The following is a 20,776-nucleotide window of genomic DNA, read 5'->3' on the forward strand; positions in this document are numbered from 1 at the left end:
TTGTTTAGATAGGGTTGGGGTTTTTGAGTGAGTTTTATTTTTTTCCCTCTGAGAAATATGTGGCAGAACTAGAAGAGATACATAGGAGGGAAAAGAGTGATTGAAGAAAACAGATTGCTTCTATGTGAACACATATAGAGACCATGATTCTTTAGCTCAGGAAGCAGACAAAAGCTGGGAGTATGGCTAGGTGTTTATGAAACAATGAGATGAAGAGACAAAATGGGAACAATTATTCATTTTTTTTCTCATAACTGAAACCTAGAGGATACTTAATAAAATGAACAGGTAGCCAGCTTACAACTTATAAAAGAAAGCACATTTTCAGAGACTGTATGCTTATATTTTGGAATTCATTGCCACAGAATGTGTGGAAGAGAAAAGTTTAAATGGGCTCAGAAGACCTTAGGAAAATGAATGCCTAATGGGTCCACTGAGGAAATAGTCTTTATATTGCATTAAGGAGATATTTCTCACACTTAGGATTTCATGAGAGGCAATACTGATTTTTTCTTTAAATGTATAAATGGCTGGATAGCAATCACCATAGCAACAAAAAGAGTATCAGGTTAAAGCAGTAAGGAAATGATTTAATGAATGTAATGTGTGTGTTTTTTTCCTCCTCAGATATGTTTGTGGTAATTCTTTGTCATATTTCTGCATCCATGTTTCTCCAAGGGCATCGCCCATTTTAGCCCTAATGCTGCGTACAAATACTCTGCTGTTTATTGCTGAAAAACTACCTGCCCTGCAGTGACCGAGAGCCATTTACGCTGTAGGAATATACCTTGCAATGTTTTAAGCTAGGGTGGTCTGTAAATGAGACCTGACTGCTGGGCCCTTCGCAGAGAGCTGCTGCTTTTCCCCCAGGGGAGACTCTCCTACTTACCCGTGCTCCTCCACTCCAGGGGCCTCGGGTGTTTGTCTTCTTCCACTGAGAAATGTGGACCACACCTAAATCATGTCTTGTTTTCTAATTTGATCATGTTTGACCTATCTAAAAGCTTTTCTCAATACTTTGGGAACATCAAAGCATCAGGTGCACTACTAAATGAGCTTTGTAGTAATTACATAAACTTACTAAATTATTGAATCCTTCCAAGCGTGATGTAGAGCTCTCTTATAAAGCTTCTTGGAGATCAGGGTTTATTTTTAAAGCTATGGTAAAGAAGCTGAAAGGTGAGCCTTTAAGCATTACACATAGTACAAGCTGTCTTTCTTACCTGCTTTCATTTCTTACCTTTGACTACTTTGCTGAAATTACCACATCCTTTCTAGTGATGGAGTTTTGCTGGTACGTGTTAGTTTGTGGAGCTGGGGAAATGTATTTATTACTGTAATCTTTCTTATGATGCCTCTGTGCTCTGTCTGTCATGGCGTAAAATCACTCAGAAGTTCCAGACTTCCAGTATTTTTTTTTTAAAAAAGCTAAAAAGTCTCTATTCAATGTGAAGTGGGGAAAAACAAAGGAGGGTAAACATTTTGTTAAGCAAAAGGTTTGTAAACAGTAACAGGGAGAAATATTTTCCATGCTTACTACTGTTTCTTTATGAAGAATAATCAAAGATTAGCTAAGTGTATTACTCTATTCCTTGTGAATACTTAGCAACAGTATGTGGTTTATAAAAATGATAATATCTATGGACATAATGTTTGTGTATTGTCTGCTAATTGGCTTTGTGAGCAAGATGGTTTTATTTGCCTTACAAAACTTCCTTTATATATGTAACAAAGCCAAAGGGATAAATATATTTTTGAAAGCTGTCTCAATATAGCTTGTTAATTAAAACCATTAAATGTATATTATTACACAGAAGAAAATTAATATTTTCCATAATGCTATCTGCAGTTCTTCTGTTTCTTGGAGAGGTGTTTGTCTGTTACCAAACACCAAGTTATGTGGGTTTTTACTCAGTTCTTTTCTTTGTTGTTGAGGAGAAAAATGTCTGCAAATTGTTGAAGCCATTTTGTGTTACATTCTTTGAGAAGTAAGGATAAAGATGAAGTCGTGTTGTAAAGATCAAAATAAGAGAAAGTTCAGTAAAAACTGAACTTTTAAATTGTGTCATGGTTTAACCCCAGCTGACAGTTAAGCCCCGCGCAGCCGCTCGCTCACTCCTTCCCAGTGGGACGGGGGAGAGAATCAGAAGAATAAAAGTGGGAAAACTCGTGGGTTGTGATAAAGGCAGTTTAATAGGTAAAACAGAAGCTGTGCAGGCACAAGCGGAGCAAAACAAGGAATTCATTCAGTGCTTCCCATGGGCAGGCGGGGGCACAGCCATCCCCAGGGGAGCAGGGCTCCGTCGTGCGTAACGGGGACTTGGGGAGGCAAACACCATCCCTCTGAATGTCCTCCCCGCTCCTCCTCCTTCCCCAGCTTTACGTGCTGAGCATGAGGCCAGACGGTATGGGACACCCCTTTGGGTCAGCGGGGGTCAGCTGTCCCAGCCGTGTCCCCTCCCAGCTCCTGGTGCCCCCCAGCCCCTCGCTGGTGGGGCGGTGAGAGGAGCAGAAAGGGCCTCGGCTCCGGGCAGGCTCTGCGCAGCAGTAACCAAACAGCCCTGCGCTGTCAGCCCTGTTCCAGCACGCATCCAAAGCACGGCCCCACACTGGCTGCTGGGAAGAAAACTAGCTCTGTCCTAGCCAAAACCAGCACAAAGTTTTACAGGAATTTTCAGTGTTCCATAGATATGGGTTTAGATTCCAGTGCTGAATACCAGAGCTGGTCAAAATTCACTTAAAACCTTCACCAAGGAGACTTTAGCATTTAGTGTTGTTGCCTATGTCAAGAGAGAATATTAACTTCTCTTGACAGTAGTTCTGATAAAATACTGGGGTTTAAAATGTTAATTTTAAAGTACCAATGTTTTATCTATGATTTTGACCTCTCTGTGTTAAGATTTTAAATTTATTTTATAAATTGCATTTTTAAATCCACACCTTCTGAAATAAAATCTGAATAGGATACCTTTTCCTCTAGAACACTGTCCTTATTGTTACATGAAGGCTGCCACAAAAATATTATGAGGTAGTTAGATAATAGGAATGGTAAAAAACCAAGATAAAATATCAAATGTATACAAATTTCATGGAAAATGTAAGAAGATGCTGCATCTCAAAACTTTGCAAATGAAAATTTGAACAAGAATTTTATTTTAAAAATAAGTTTATTTTTTTAAAAAAAATATTTTTCAAATAGTTTCCCACTAAAGAATACTCTTGAAGTCGTGAAGCTTTTCAAAAATACCTGAAGTTTGAGAGAAGAGCATTTTTCAATAGGTTTGAGAGCTGGCTCACCAGGTGACACCAAGGAGCGGGCTGAAGTTTGCTTTCAGTCTGAGATGACTCGGTGCCATCAACCAGAATCAGAAAGTGAATTCATGATGGCCAGTCTTCGGAAGGTCTGCAGCTGGTGAGATCACACCATGGTCTCTTTCTCACATGACCACAGAATGGGCCAGGGTATAAAAAGTCATTAGAACTGCAGGTATATGTATGAGTTTCTTCAATGTGTAGTGAGAAGGCAAAAGCATTCAACTCAGATAATATCCAAGAAACCCGGTAATGAATTGCAAAAAAAGAGCAGATTTTTGGGTATAGCTAATTTTAATAATGTCGATTAATTTGTAAGTGCAGAGCTCTTACGTAGAACGACTGGACAAGGTACCAGGTCCTGAGAGTTGTCCAGTTGCAACAGCCTCTCTTGCTCTCCCTCCCCACCTAAATTCTAAGAATGTCACTACAGGGAGGTATTTGGTTACTATACTGCACAGAGCAGGACAAGAACCTGTACAAAAACATCATGAATTTGTATTTGTTGCTAGATCCAACTTTTCAATGATTTTTTTGTTTACAAAACAGTCTGCCGAGTTCATTATTGTATAGATAACAAGGGTAGTTCTGCTTTCAAAAGCTAGTAATTTCCCACAAAAAAGCACTTGGAAGCTTTGAAAAGAATCTGTTCTCTGTGTGAAATGGATTTGTTTCCATTTTACCCACACATAATGAGTAACGGCAGGGGAATTGGTTTGGTTTTGTCCACAAGCAGCTTCTCTTGAACTACCTGATTTTCAATATTTAAAGCAGTGTTCAGAGCATTCTTGGAGTCCCACACCCACCGTCTCTCACTGGGCAGCAATTTCGTTTGTTTGTTTTTTTTTTTTTAAAACTGCAGAAGAAAGTTGAGGGGCTTGTTTGTCTTCCAGTGGCCAGGAGCTCATGCTGTAGGGTTTTTCAGCCAGTCATTTCTGACAACTGTTGTGGAATTTTTGTTTGGATTGGTCTAACTTTCATAATGACTTAGTTTTAATTTTATGCTTAGAGGCCTGGTTGTTCAAAATATCTGGTAATTTACAACACCCCTGGGAAAAGCCTGATTCAGCGGTATTGCAGGTATTCACAGTTAGTTTATTCAACCCTTAGAAAAATTGTGGTGCTGCACATACATCTTTTGCTATAGCAACACTGCCGTCTCATTCAACAACAGCATTGCTATGTTATAGCGTGATGTTTTTATCTTAAAGCCTCAAAATGGGGCAAAACTGCTGATGGACTGGGGTGGAGGTTATCTGCCTGCTTTACGAGAGAAAAGCCTGTGAGATCCTAGAGGAAAATAGCTCCAGTTTATTTTTAACACCACTTTTGCTGCATTTTGATTTTATGTTAGGGAAGTGAAATGCAGAAATTTGGGGACAGAGTAATACTTGTCTGCACTTTATAGAGAAACCATCAGAGGATAATATTCTTGTTCATATTGTTTCCATCACTCTTATGATTGCTTCATTTAGTACTGCATCTTTTCCAGTGCCTGTGTTGCTGCACTAATAACATCAGCATGTTGCAGTCGCTGCTCCTTCAAAGACTGGTATTAATTGAAGCAATTTATTCTATCAGAGCTGAAGATGGCCCGTTTATACTTTTATATAATGAATATTAACAAGTTGCATTTATCTTGTCAAGTCCTGTCAGCTCCTTTTTCTACTTCATGCAGATTTGCTGCCCCATACACGCTTTGCTCAGGCTTGGCACAGCAGAACGTAGGTGTTTGTGTCGCATAAGAGGTCAGAGATGCTCACTAGCTATCCCAGTATAGAAAGAGAAGCAATCCTTAATTGGTATCATTGCTCCTTCATTGACTTGCTGGCAAAATGGTGTCTTGTTCTGCCAATTAATGGAGCAATATCTTATTTCAGCAAAAAGATAGTATTTGTAATTTATGTCCTTCAACATAATAGTAAATGTGATGTATATGGAATATAAAATATAAAGTATATGGTGCTGATCCATTCCCGAGGGGTATGAGGAGTCTTACACCGTGTCAATAAAAGCTATAGTGTTACAGAAAACTGCTACTTCAGTTCCAAATGAAACTCCTCAGTTACCATACTGCAGAAGACCCTATGTACACAAATGCATGTATAAGAATATCTTAGCTTCCTTAATATTGATAGTATAAGGCATAATGTGTCTACTCTTCATTTATGTCATAGAGTCCTTCTATATGTAAAATAGTTGGCTTTTAATAATACGGCCATTAGATTTAATTGAACTGATCTTTGGCTAATGAAAAACATAAAGGAAACCACTTCCTGCCACATCAAAATATTTGATATTCTCTGTAATGAAGGACCGTAAAAATAGTGGAGGAAGATATTGCTGAGTTATGCTAGGTAAGGTCAAAATTGTTAATTGCAGTGAACAGCAGAATTTGTAGAGCAAGAGCTGAAAAAATGCACAGGCTTCTAGAGAATGAAGAAAGTTAATGCCAAAATACCTCTACCAAAGCTTCTGTTTGTAGTGCTCTGTCCTCCTAAACTACCCCCACAGTTCTGGTGTAGATGGTGTAGTTTTTCCTCCCTAGGTTTTCCCTATCTGTTATGTAGAAATTACTGTAAAAGACATGGAGAGAGACACTTTATATTCTAGACGCTAATTACTCTCTGGATGACAGTGCTTTAATACTGTAATTGATCTTACATGGCAAAACCATGTTTCTGATACTTATCTGCATTTTGTTTTCATGTATTTTTTATCATTTTTCATTAGGTTTGAGTCCTTTGAATTATTTTGAAATTTTCCTTCCAATTTGTATAAATTTTCTGCTTGTTACTCTGCAGCTTCTTGCTGAAGTACTTTTTGTTCACACAATTGGATTTGTTTTCTTAAATAGGAATTTCAAGGGACTATCTATGTGGTAGTGACTCAGTTAATGCTACTCTTCCCTTTTAATTGTGAGCCAGTCTCCTTAGATGGTTTGAAGGGCATTGTGCTACTTCAAGGGCAGTCTTCATGTGGCATCTTAATCCTAGACATTTGCCAATTATCTCACTGGCTTCTCAGAAGAGCAGTGGTGTATATCTGTTTCCTTAGATATGTCAGTTCAGGTCAATTACTCTTTCCTACTCAAATCCCTCCTTCAGTGTTCTTGAACTTTCTTTATTTTCTATTCTAGGTCTATGCTCAGTTAACTTTATATAAGTGTAACTCTCGGGATTCAATGGTATTACATAGGTTCGCTAAGTTAAAGCACAACTGTAAGTGGTTGTGGGCTGGGACCTTAAATTGCTCCTATGCACGTTCTGCATAGTTTCTCCCTGGCTGAGTTCTAGGAACGGCTTCACTTCAGCAGTGGGGAATGGATTTTTCTATTGAATGTGAAAATATCTGAGGTTTTGAAGTATTCAGGAATTATGCCATTCATCACAAAGACTAAACCAATACCTTTGACCTTTGTGAATGATAACATGCCCCCCTACTGGCCTTAAAGATGGTGATTAATCCACTCACCTGACTTGTGGCAAACTGATGAGACCGCAGGCTAAACCTTGCACTCTGGGGCTCGAATGAAGTTGTTCCGCATATGGGAAAAGTTATCCTAACCACCTTTAGCTAGGATCCAGCATTATGTGAAACACCGGTTCAAATCTGATATCTCTGGTGAATTAAGGAGCCACCAGGCTGTTGGGCTGTTCATTGATTTCCTTCATGTATCCTGGATGTGACAAACCTTTCCTGTGAGAAATTGTTCTGTTTAGAAAGACCCAGAAATGCTTAGCCCTTTTATCTATTTCTCATTTCACAGTCTGCATTGAGAATGAAGAAACATTTCTAGGAAATGGTTTGTATTTGATGCGAAAGGGTCTCTATAGATTATTAGAAGTCAGTAGCAGTTGTTTTGTTGTCTTATATCTAGTTTTGATTCCAGTTTCCCATTTCTTAGTCATCGTTACCTTAGATATTCACATTTTGTCTTTTACTCTTCTTGTAGAAACTGACTCCTCCACCACAGAAATAGTTGTTCTGTTTGCCCTTGATTTTCTTCCAGTATGCCTAAATCTTGTTCAGACAGATGCTATACATGGTATTAAGACTATACTCTTCTCAGCTATGTTGTGACTGCTCTCGGTGCAGCCTGCACCATGAGACACATGAAGACCAAAACCATACTGCACTGTATTACAAGCTCATCAAACATTTGCAGCTCACTTTCAGCCTGCACAATTTTTTAACGTTAATTTCTGTCTTGGTTTCTTCAATTGAAGAATTTCTCATTTTTCCTTTTCATAAGTGTTTGTTTCTACTTATGCAAGATGCATATTATTTCATGTCTGGGTTCTTACCACTCCCACTTATTTTTTCTTGCTGTTCTGGTCTGACATATTTTCAGTGCTTCCCAGTTTTGTGATAGCTTTGCATCTTAGACATTTTAATTTTAGTTATTTGCTATTTCCTGTTCCAAATCATTAAAAAACCTGTTAAGTAAATAAGATCTTAATATTCACTTGCTGTAAAGCTACCTCAAAATGTCTCTCCTCATCTTGACACATCATTCTTCATTGTTGCTTAGAAGCTAGTCTATAAATCATATGATATTGTCCGTATTCAGGAAACAAATTCAAATTGTCCTAGGTGACATGTCACAAGACCCTGAATGAAACACTAAAATTCAGATACAAGTATATCGTCCTCTTCATTTCAGTTACCTATTATTTCTGCAGTACTATTGAAAAAGCAGTCAACTTTGTCCAGGAAGACTTGTTCATTATAAAAACTTGCTGCCTAATGCTCGTTTTTCTGTGATTCTCTAGAAATGTTTTATTATCGGTTATATAGCACCATAAGTTTGCAAAACACAGAAAAAGCTGCATTCTTCTCCCTGAAGTTCTCACATTCTTGAAGGTCCATTAAACATCAATAGTCACATCAATGTGCTTCACTGTCCTGCACAGAAAACCAGGGTCCTCTTGGACAAATAACAGTGGCATGGTCATTGCAAAGGAGGCAGCCTTCCCCTAGTCCTCCAGTTTTTCTTGCTTTGTATTGTCTAGTCATTGCCTTTAAAGAGCTTACTGTCACAGGAGATGGGTGATGCTGTTTGCTGAAGTATCAGGAGTGGCAGAGCAGATTTCCATGGTCCTTCCTGCCCTTCTCTGAATTTTCACCATGCAGATACAGCCCTTGTGTGGCCCCTTCGTAGAAAACTGAGCATTTTGTGCATCAAACAGGATGGGATAAAATTTTCACCCAAAAGACTTAAGAGTTTCTGTACCAGTTAAGGCTTTGCTCACAATCCTTTGTTTCATAGTTTTAATATGGTTTGGAGTCATCAGTGACTCTACGGCTATGGGTGCATAGGCATTACAATCCTACTGCAGATGTTTGGAAACAAGCTACCTGTTTAATACAAATGTATGCAGTATGTCAGAATGAAATAAACATCTGAACGTAGATGACTTGCAGGTATTTCATTGCAAACAAGGTTGAGCTATGTGGGACCACAGAATAGAGCTTAAATCAGTTTAGGTGGTGATCTTATCCACTATTTTATCTCTAATAGTGACTATAAGCTTATACTTTAGAAATGTTAGAATGTTGCTAATAATTACACAGCTGTTATAGAAATGAATTGTACCAGTGTCTGTATTTGCTTGCAGGTATAAAAACTGTTACATTTGTATTTTCCTAATCCTATTTTATTTAACTGTGGATTACATAAATATACAGTCCAAAACATTCTTTATTTTTTTCTTAATTATGATCCCATATTTCAAATGGAAGTATTTTGGTACCTTCAAGGCAACTCCAGTCATAAAGATTGGAATTATGTTCAGGGAAACCTGTCAGTTCCTTAAGAATGACACATAATCCAGTGTGTGAATCCTACTAATACCTTGTTGTGAATGATATTGAATGGCAGCAAATTGTCTAGATTACTGATATACTGCATTTAAAAAAAATCGTGGAATTCAATGTAAATATTTGTTTTACTATTTAAATGGAATTTTAGAACTGCAAGAGAGGAGCGTCGAGTTTGCTCCACTTTTTTAATGGGCCACTACCTTATTTCATATTTGTCTCCTGTAAACGTTAATTTTCTTGTTTACGGTTTGTTTATTTGGTTGGGATCTTTTTTATTATCATGTTTGCCTAAAATCTGCTTTTATAATGTCAAATGTTTCAATAAGGGTTTAGCCATATTGCAAGACTGTCAAAGGGAGTGAGACCCCAACATGCAAAATATATGTACATGGTACAAGGACGTCATACTGGTTATACACTTAGTTGGCTTCAAATTCAAGGAATAAGTTGTCATTGAAGTGAAATCCATTTCAGTTCAACTTTAATCTAAAAGAATTATCAGATTGTGAGTGGCATAGATGAATTTATTTAACTCCATGCACAGAACAGCTTTTATATTCACAAAAAATATGCCCTGGGTTTATACAGGTGTCTGTGTCTCATGGCAGGAGAACAGCCTAACTTGTACGCTCCCGCCTGTTAGAAGTTTTTCAGATTTCAAGGCAGGGATTCCCAAATTTAGTTTCTTTGGACAATGTAACCTCAGCTCCAAAGGAGTCACCAAATAAAAGATTGCTGGTTTTGGTAAGATAGAAGATTCATGCTTTGGATTGATTGTAGCCCTGTCAAATATTACTATACATCTGCTAAATAGTATATGGTTTTATTTCTTATGGGAATCACATTTTCCCTGAAAAAAGTAAATCAGATTTAGGATGGCGGGTGTCATATTCAAAATGATGTTAGATAGTAGTGACATGTTATTTGGACAGTAACTACTGCGTCATAAACCGGTGTAGATGATCTTATTCACTGTTGTGATAGACATGTCAAATATTCCCTTTTTATGCTAATGTCAGTTTTCAACTGTATTTACTAGTAGTTTGCGATAATTTTTGTCTCCGTTTTTTTGGGTGTGAGAAAGACATTTGCCATAGTCCAGTGACATTGAGCATTCATAGCAGAGTTATGAAAACTAAATTCAAGTTCTCAATTCAAGAAATACGTAATTATTGTATAATAGAGTAGCATGGTCATGTGGACTTTGCAGACAAACAGATGTGTAACAAATAACTGCGTTTATTATCAGTTTCATCTCCTAAAGGGAGCGACATACAGGCTCTCCATCTAGTTGATCAAGTTCACAGGAGGTAGGAAATCTTGCAAATCAGTGCTTAATGAATGCAGCCTTGATTTATTTGAGCAGAAGTATTGCCTGCTTCATGGTGCTGAGGAAGGTCTTCACACTTCTGTGGAGCCGTCTCCGATATTCTTTGGTGTGAGTTTACCATGACATCTCAATATGATTTCCCCTGGGGCCCTAATCACTCACTCAAGTATTGGACAGCCAGCAGCTGCATCATTAAGAAAGTCGTGAAACTGCTTTGGAGAATTTGACTTCTAATTTTTCAATAGGAACTCAGGAACCCTAAAATTACATTGATAAGAAGTTTTCTTTTGAGGGCCTGACAGATATCAGTATCTTTCAGGAAAAAGCCCTGGACAGCAGGATCAAGAGGCATACCCTGGATGACATCTCTTATCATTTGACATTCCTAGGTTGTTTAGCCATGTAATTGCTTTGCTTGTGTGTTGAGTATGTGTGTTTGGAGTTATACATTGCTTGTGGATGTTGAAAACAATGTTAAAATTGTGACTTTCACTCTCCAAGCTTTTCCTTGCAGTTCCGGTTGAAAATGCTAGTAAATATTGGCAAAGATCAGAAGCATGTAATGAGTCAGAATTTTCCAACAAATTACCGTTTAGTGTGAATTTCGCATTTGTTTCCTTGGGTTTGTCTTTATTGGGTGATTGAGTCTCTGATGTACAGCTAGAACTATAGGATTCCCGGCAACATGACTGTTTCAGAAAGAGAAGCTAGGAAGAAGGTTTACATTGGAAAGGTGTAATAAAGTAGCTGTTTTCAAAACTTGAACTCCCATAACTTAAGAATCTTAAGTAACTTAAGAATCAAAAAACCCTACCCAGGCTGCCATTAAACACGTGTTCCACAGACCATTGATTTTTTAAATATATCCTCCAAGTGCTGATTCTGCAGGCAGTTGTTTTTCATAATCAGATCTAAAAGCTTTTTATCTCCTATCAGCTGACGGCTGTGCTATAACCTTTGGCTTCAGACTTCTGGTAGGAACATGGTAGGTATTTCTACAAACAATGAAACTCTAATGGCCTTATCAATTAACAGAAGTACTCACTGTGTTTAACAGTGCTGGAAATTAGTTTCTCAGGCACTGATCTTGACAGGTCAGCTGTCAGAAATTGATAGACCTATCTGTAAGTACTTTGGTCCTATAAACAAAATTCTGTCTGCAAGAACTAGAAGTTAAAACTGACACACTTCTTAACAAATGAAATGTTCTGGAGCACAAGGATGCATAGGAAAAATCCCTTCTGGAAATGGTTTTCCTCATGTTCCATTTATCAACTTTCTTTATATAGTTTCCTTTTAACAGACTGAAAAGGTTGTACCTCCACAGAGAACAATATGGAGCTCTGTGCTGATGTGAAATACTCTCCTCTTTGCTCTTAGCCCTGCTACATAAAAGGGGAATCTTGTCTTGCTCCTTCTGAATAAAAGGAATAACTATATGGTTTTGCACTGGCATGCCTCCAGTGTCCTTTTTAGAATTAGAGTTAATGAAGAATGTGAAATGTAGGGTATTTGAGAAGTCTAAGGCCTTGATATGAAATCTGATAGAGTTTTTGAAAGAAAAAATAGTGGGAGAAGGAATTGAAATGTCAGTCCACCAGTGGTGAAGTAAAAAATTAATTTGTTACATTTGCCATTTTTTAGTAAATATTGAATTATCATCTGTAGATTGTGCAAGCCGTTTTGGCCACTGTATCTTCCATGTATCTTTATTGTATATTAACTGTATAGAAGAGTTGAAGAAGGCATAGACAGTGAACCTACTTTACAGATTTGAGACACAATATATACCACACACACCTATACTGGTATTTGAATTCTGCTTAACCATACTGATTCATGTCAGACAACAAATTTGTCAATTTGGTTTGGCAACAGCAAAAGCTAAGAAGCATCTGGATGTATTTCAGAGCAAGCATCTAAATTCAAATTTAAAAGGTACCATGGTTACAGGTATGTACCTGTATTGTTTGTGTGCAGAAGCTCATCTGTCACTCCAAACTGGCATCACGAGGGGAGAGTTTTCAAACTGAGATACTTCAGCTTTCAGGATTGTCATTAGAGAGCTGAATGTTACTCATTATTATTCATTCCCTTCCTCCATCATCCAGGTCATCTAGAGAAAAGGAGGTGTATCTTAAGTCTTTCCTCTCCTGTGTCTCAGCTTTGAAGATTTAGTGACTATAGAAAAATTTCCATCAGTTGTGATAGTTACTATGGCTGAATATTCACCGAATGTCCTGTTCTTTTCTAGTTCCCTGTTTATTGGTTTAGTGCATCAAAACAAAAATAAAACTATACAGATTCCCATCACATGTTATTTGTCGGTTTGATTTTTGAGGCTTTAGGATAAAAGTGAAGTCATAGAAATAAATCATGTAGGACATCTAGCCACAGGCATTTTCAGTGAAGTAAGTTCTTTCCAAGGTTTTGACTTGTTACATGAAAATTAGCTTCTGGCAGGAAGAAGCCACATTTCACAGATCTTGGACTATGTTTAATTTCCACAGGACATGCCTCCAGTTAACAACACTGCTTCCACATCTGTGAGCATAGTATTGGTGTCTAAGAGTAGAGCTGAAAAAAAAGAAGGAAACAGTTTCTACTTGATACTATTTATGACTCTTCTGAACAAAATGACACCGTGGATTCCGTTTGAAGGCAAAAGGAGTGTCTGGCTGCTGCTGCTGAAGAGCATATTTAGTTTGAATAATCCAAAGGTCACTTAAGATTGACTTTTCTATTGAACCTATTTTATTGATTTTTACTGCATTTCTCTTCAGAAAATGCAGTAAAATTGATTTTTAAAGTGATACATTTAGTTGAAACAGAAAATAATTAGATGTAATGTTCCAGGGAGGTATCCTGAAAATCTGCATCCAGGTAATCTAGCAGATGCATGAAGTACTGGTAGATATGAGATATTAGATCATCAGGAGCCTGGGAACGTGAGTCTGTTGTTGTTTTACTGATGAGGTAGAATTAGGGCAAGAACAGAGAAAAGACTTAAGATGGGATCTGAAGAAAGTCTGAGAGAGGAGACAGTTTGACACCATAGGATCTACGTCAAGATTATATGACTATCAATGAGTGAGAACATTATGCAGCAGGAAAAAACCTCAGTTTTTGATAAGCAGTGGGAATGATTTGAAAAGTAGGAAGGGTTCTGAGCAGACAGGGGAATATGGGACAGTGAGACCACAGATAATTCTGAGGGCTGACAGACAGTATAAACTTACTGGAGAGAAGTGTCACATCAGTGTGATCTAAGTGAAATAATATGACAAATACTACGGATAATAGAGCAGCTATATTATAGGCATCAGTGAAAATACATTCAGGCAAGGTATGTGTTTATGTCTGTCCTCTGATTCTCACTGATTCTGATTCTGCATTAAAAAAAAGTCTCTCACCCTCTATCAGTTCTGGATTTGGTCAAGCTACTGTTAAATGTTTATTTAAATACTGAAAGATTTCTGCAAAGATTTCTGCCTAATGGTCCTTCAGACTCACTGTACTTTCTGTTCTAGCTGGCGACGTGGGACTCTGAGAAAGGACTGAACGGTAGCCTGCAAGAACGACGTCTGGGAAATGACTTACAAGGATTGACACTCAAAGTGGTGACTGTCTTGGTATGATCCTACTTGAGTTCAGGAAAAAAAATACGCTTAAAATAAAAAGGATTTGACTGAGTATTTTGGGCGCTTCCTGCAGTATTTTTCCCTATCATTTTCAGTTCTGTATTTTTGGATGATCAGTTACATAAGCAAGGAAGGTAGATCATGGCCTTTTATTATTTTATGTAAAGCTGTGCACTGTCAGATACACAGAAGATTTGTTTGTTTGCTTATGCTGTTTTTCTGCGTTGTAATTCCTACTGGGCATGGAACCAGCATAAGGCCTGAGGGCACAGGGGTGCATTCCAGATACCGTACTCTGACTCGGATATGCAGTTTCCAGCATTTCATGGATTTTAAGATCAGATGGGCCAATTATGATAATCTAATCTTGGCTCTTGTACACTGCAGGCTGTAAAATTTAATCAAGTGTTTCTTCCATCAAGCTCATAAATTCCTGTTGAGATAAACTATATCTTTTAGATAGGCGTAGTCTTTCCAAAAATTCATTCTGCTCTTGGGACTAATGCCTGTTAGCATCTAGAGCTGTAGCAGAGCTCGTGTCAGCTAAGTGCTAAATTAGGGGCAAATTAAGGCTTTAATGCATTGCTGCCTAAAATACTGTAGTTTGTGGATTGCAAAATGGGGTGACTTTTGGTGCATTTTATTTCTTTTTTTCTGAATCATGGTACAGATAGGAAGTACTGCATAAGATCATTAAGGCACTTCCCCCAGCCCCCAGTTTTTTTCCCCTCTCTGTGGTGAGAGGTGAGGTTATGCTGTAGCTTATGTGGGAGGCGAGCAGATCCCTTCCACGAGAGTGTCAGTACCGGGTTGCGAAGGCAGCCTACTGCAGTGCCTGCGCCACTGGCAGCCTCGGCGCTCCCTTGCAGGAGAGCAGGAAGCCCATGTCTGACAGAAAACATAGCACAAAATTCTGCATCGCCTTGGTCCTGAAACACACTTTAAAAAATACTCCAGGAAGATTATTCTTTGACTTTTCAGAATTTAAAATATTCACAAAATGCAGTGGGTTTAGCTTTTGTTTCGGTATGTCTCCTGGATAAGAGATTAATCATTGTCTGTGGAAAAAAAAAAGCTTTTTGTATTTGATATGGTCTGAGATAGATGAACAGTAGTAATGTTCCTATGCAGGACTCACACAATTAACTTTATATTCTAGACAGCTACTTTGGACACTAAGGTGTGTGTCTGTGCCCTCTTTGTAGTGAGTGAGAAGAGGAAGGTACTTCTAAGAGCAGTTCATCCTGTGGGCACCAGGAATGCTGCTAGAGGGGGTTGAATTGTCTTCTGGAGTCTGACTCCTCTCAAGTGCTGTGAAAAGCCCAAGGTCACAGATAGGCCTCAGGTGCTGAGGCAGTGGTGTCTGGTTGGGAAGCCTCATAGCATCCCATATAGTCTACAGTTTTTTGCCTAAGAATTTTAGTAGTGTCTCAAAATTTGTGCCAAGTTGTCCAGAATTAACTCAGGAACATCCTTGTGCTAAGACAAGAAGACCAAAAAACTTGTTTCAAGTATCAGTTAAGATACTGTTTTGTTCTCAGGAAGAACCTTTTGTGATGGTGGCGGAGAACATTCTTGGGCAACCAAAACGATATAAAGGATTTTCCATTGATGTTCTGGATGCACTTGCCAAGAATCTGGGCTTCAAGTATGAGATATATCAAGCTCCTGATGGAAAATACGGACAGCAGCTCCAAAACAGTTCCTGGAATGGCATGATTGGAGAACTCATTAACAAGGTGCGCAGAGAAGAAGCTGTATTTAAAAAAAAAAAAAAAAAAAAAAAAGTAAAAAAAGACTTCTTTTCAGATTACGGTGTCAAACCTTTGTAAGGGGATTCTCCCCTTCCTCCATTCCAAATTACAAGAGAATGAATTAGGATAAAAGCGCCAGTGCAGAACACTATGGGTAGTTTGTATATGGGGTAAACTGTGCAATTTAAGATTTAAGACCCTGTATACAGAATAGGAACTGGAAAGTCGTTTGTTCTATTTAATCTCAGCTGTTCCTGACATAAATTGTATCTGTGTAAATCCATGTGTTTACATAGCTGTAAGCATAAGAAGACAGGACACACGTGAGTGTAAGTGGATGACTATAGAAAATAGAGCAAAAATCATGTATTCTTCTTAAAATACTAATTAATATTATTTTATTTTTTGTCATTATGTCTTTGCTACTCGTTTCTAGGTGTGACTTTATTTGCGTCACTTTGTGACCATGCATTTGATAATTATCAGCTGTTTGACTACAAAACAGAAAAAGCGTGCCCAGTAATATACCATTAAAAATGTTTTGAAGGACCAGAATTTAAGCTGATCTCAATATTATTAATTCATTTAAAACAGAGGACTAAATTTCTTTTTTTAATTACAGTCTTGCGAATCAGGAATAAGTTAATTGAACTCCTTTGAAGTAAATGGGGGAAGTTTATAGCTTAGAATCTCCCAGAGAATGAAATTGGAGTATTTTGTTCATGTTCTTGCTATCTGACATGGGACAAATGTTAATCAAGAAGGAGAATCAAAGGATTTAATATTCCATGTCGCTGCCCTTTGTAGAAAAGGTTACTCTTCTGCAGTGGAGTTATTACTAAAAGTGAAAGCTTTCTCATTAGCTAGTAAGTAGGCGGCTCAGTATCTAGTAAGTAGATGTTTAGGAAGAAATAGAAGTGATTAAAGCAATAGCATACGTGTGCATGATAATGGGATATTCTTGGCCGGTGCTAGGAATTATAAAGAAGATTTTACTTATTTATACATTGACATAAGCTGTTTGAATTTCATTGATTTGAAAATGTGGTAAGAAATTCTGTTAATTTTATTTGGAAATTGTGTTCTTTCAAACAACAAAGTATCTATTATGGTATTTTCTAAATGGTATTTCTGCTACTAGCTTTTCCACTGATGCCAAAGGATTTCAAAGTATTTTCTTTACTTTCCCAACAAAAGTTAGAGATAGGAAACAAAAAGTATATAACTGTTTTTATTGAGATGGAAAAATATTCAAAATCTAGTTGCAGCTCTTCAAAAGCTTTGGGAATCTTATTTATTAACTCCTGGTTTATCTTTCATTGAGTTTGCATACTTTTTAAGGGCCCCCTACATGTAAAACGCACTTGTTTTAAACGTTGAGGTCAAAGCAGTTTCAGGGCCTAAGTTGCCTTTGGTGCATTCTTCCAGTCACTAGTTTTTGCAATTCCTTCATTCATTGTAAAGACCAAACACAGTGTTCCCCCAAGTTGTCATACAAAATCCCTTCACGAGTATGGGAAGTTAGCATTTTTGCAGGGAGAGCAACAAACGTTAGCTCTTTGCACCTTGCTATCAAATACACGAGCTGAATAAATGGTGGTTTTCTCTTACTGCTTGCAGTGCACCAGCTTAATATGGATTGCAGCTTTAGGCATCCTTTGGAAAACAAATGAGGGATAAAGGGTAAATAAGTTGCACTCATTCCAGAGAGGAGTCAGGGTGACGCTTTATGTTCTAGAGTATGTGCAGGTTATGTTTCATGACTCTGCTTTAGGCCAGTGCAATTAACTAATGTTCAAATGATGAAATTGATTCTGGTTTTCTTTTTAGACAATTTATTTGATTTTGTCTAAGTGTTAAGTTATAGAAAAAAATGCATGGACTCACTTGGTTCGTAAAGAAGTTTCTCCTTAAGGCTCACACTGGCCGGATTCGTGGTGAGAGGGAGAGATCTGATTTCTTGCATTTGCCTTGCAGAGAGCAGACCTAGCCATCTCAGCCATCACTATAACACCAGAACGAGAAAGCGTTGTGGACTTCAGCAAGCGGTACATGGACTATTCTGTGGGAATCTTAATCAAAAAGCCTGAAGAGAAAATCAACATCTTCTCTCTCTTTGCTCCTTTTGACTTTGCGGTGTGGGCTTGCATTGCTGCAGCCATCCCTATAGTTGGCGTCTTGATATTTGTCTTGAACCGGATCCAGGCAGTCAGGGCGCAGAACGCTTCCCAGCCGAGCCCTTCTGCTTCCTCCACCCTCCACAGTGCCATCTGGGTCGTGTACGGCGCCTTTGTTCAGCAAGGTACTTACTCTCTTGTAAACACCACTGATGGACATTCAGAAATATCCCGCCTTAGGTAAAGCAGGTCAGAATGTGTTGATCTTGGCCAGAATGGTCTAAAGATGAAAAAGATGGCTCGTACAGGCAGGTAATATATTTTATTAGCCCAGCTGATGAAAAGTGGGAAGAGGTAGGTAAGTTGGGGGTGGGTGGGAGTGTGTGTTATGTTCTGCTTTTCTGTCTCAGTAAGTCCAGAAAACCCACTCATAGCAGGTTTTTCCACGTTGAAAAAATTATCATACAATAAATGAACTACAGAGCTGCTTGGTGCAGAATTACAGCAGTTCTCCAACTCTGAAACGAACACCCTTTCTAGTTGTTTAATTTTAGAAATGTATATGTTTTGGAACTAATGTGAGACAGTATATCTTTTCATTCTTTGAACTGAATATGAAAATGTGATGGGTTTAAATACAGTAAGATATAACCAGCATAAACATACACCGAAGTGACTAGCACCAGCTGTATGGTGAGGTTTGGTCTCCCAACAATGTTTGGGCAGAACTGTGCTTGAAGCCTGCTAGAAAGAAGTCTTCACATCATTTCAAGTGCTGTAAGGAGTAACAAGTAATGACACTAATGTTTCAGTCTTTGCAGATTTAAATACAGCACAGAGAACACAGAAACCATCGGACAGTTTTGCAGGTTTTTTCCAAACACAAAGTGGTCATTGAAAACAGAATACTACTGTATACGAAGCACTGTAATGATTTAATTCTTGCATATTAGCTGTGCTTCACCATTAAACTTTCTTTATTTAGAGTATTTTTCATCTTCTGAAGATTTTATCCTCAACAATTCCCAAGGGAAATATTTTGAAAGATGGTTTTTCTAGAACAGTATCTAGAGCAAGAGGCTGGCTGGAGAAAACGTTTGTAAATTATCGGCCTTCATGGAAGCAGTGCTTTTCTCACAGTGAATGGGCAGTCTGGGGGGGAGGGGAGCAAAAATGTCGAGGGGTAGCACAACTGAGTTTAACATAGCAGGGCACACAGAAGGTGACCATAAAGGGAAGCTGCTGAGAGACTCATTTTCTCTGTTGATTTGTAGGGAGTGAATCTACTGTAAATTCTGTGGCGATGCGTATTGTAATGGGAAGTTGGTGGCTCTTCACCCTTATCGTGTGCTCTTCCTACACAGCAAACTTAGCAGCATTTCTCACAGTATCAAGGATGGATAATCCCATAAGGTAAGAGCCTCTGCTTAACATGAAGCTGGAAACCTGGATTTCACAGAAAGGTATTATCCATTCGAGCACTCATTCTTGCAAGAAGGAGATAACTCTCTAATAAAAGGCTCTGCTTATTTGCAGTGGCTGTTTTTCTCTTCCCCCTCTTCCTTCACCTTCACTCCAGCAACCCCCAAGCAGTTTTGACAGGTGCATGGAGGGGACAATGGCACTTTTAACTGTGTATTTTTCCAGAAGAGAGGTCTGCCATGTTTATATGCCTTTTGTTTAACTAGTGATCTCACTGCTTTGGCTGCCTTTATTTCTTTGTTGAACATCAGAGGGAACTGCCACCTCTGGGGAACAGCTCACTTCTCACCGTGTGATTTTATGTCCTCAATATTTTGATATACACTGTTGTTTATACCATTATTTGCATGTAAGCTATCATAGGCCGTCTTTTAAAATATAAATGGCCAGTTTCAGTGGTGGTGTTTGCAGAAAAAGCTTTTTCTCAAGGAGGAAAAGATAATTGAACCTGACTCCAGGATAGCAGATATAATATAGCAGTTGTTTTATTAAATTTATATGTAATTTTCTACAGTTGTGTTGGCAATATTGTGGTGATAAATTACAGCTTCTGTAACAAACCATATTTATCTTGCACCTTTGACTTCTTTTCCCTGCTGTTTGCCTACTAATCCATACCCGATGAGAATGTTTTCAATAGCCCAGGGCTCTGAGCAGCTCCAGAGGGCTGCTGGTGGTTTGGTGGCAACGTGTGTGTGTGTAGGTGATTTGCATTTCTTCAGAAAATGTAAAGACTGAAGAATGTTTTCATTTTTTTCTCTCAAAAATGGACAATATTTCCACATTAACACTGGCATGGAGTACTGGGAGGGCTGTTGACCTGCAGTCAGTGCTGGCAGGACTAGAGCCTGATATCTCGTGTTTGATCTGATGGTGATGGGGTGGAGAGGTGGCCAAAGGACAGTGTGACACAGTGTCCCCTTCTAGAAAATGCTGAGCCAAGGGTCTTGTCCTAGGTGCTAGAGTGTGACACGGTTAGTCTGTCGGTCTCATTTGGGATTGCACCGGGAAAACTGGGACTAATATTTGTGCTCAGCTCCTGAAACAGAAGCATTGGCACTTAGGTGAGGCTGGCACTCTTTTCTTCTCTTTTTTTGCCTTCTCTGTGGTATCGTCACAGAAGGACATAAGTGCATTTCTCATAAATATGAGTTTAACGGTATTTCCTTTTTTGAACTTGCCATTGCATACTTGCAGGTAATGTAACTTTTGTATGGCTATAGTGTTATAATAATAATAAAACCAGCTCAAAATCATAACTACCTTTGTTTTTAAACTATTTTTCTGTTAGTTTGGCAAAAATGAGTGGGTTTT

At 38.3% G+C, this 20,776-nt stretch overlaps 1 protein-coding gene across 1 annotated transcript in view; it reads left to right on the forward strand.

Moving 5' to 3' along the window:
* Window positions 1-20,776, forward strand: part of GRID1 (glutamate ionotropic receptor delta type subunit 1) — a 541,426-nt gene that overhangs the window by 472,307 nt on the left and 48,343 nt on the right. Inside the window, exons 9-12 of the mRNA XM_005236732.3 lie at window positions 13,999-14,100; window positions 15,651-15,848; window positions 17,841-18,165; window positions 19,255-19,393. Of these exons, the coding sequence (XP_005236789.2) occupies window positions 13,999-14,100; window positions 15,651-15,848; window positions 17,841-18,165; window positions 19,255-19,393 (764 nt within the window). The remainder of the gene's footprint in view (window positions 1-13,998; window positions 14,101-15,650; window positions 15,849-17,840; window positions 18,166-19,254; window positions 19,394-20,776) is intronic.

Source organism: Falco peregrinus, chromosome 1, assembly GCF_023634155.1.
Source record: "Falco peregrinus isolate bFalPer1 chromosome 1, bFalPer1.pri, whole genome shotgun sequence".
Taxonomy (NCBI): Eukaryota; Metazoa; Chordata; class Aves; order Falconiformes; family Falconidae; genus Falco; species Falco peregrinus.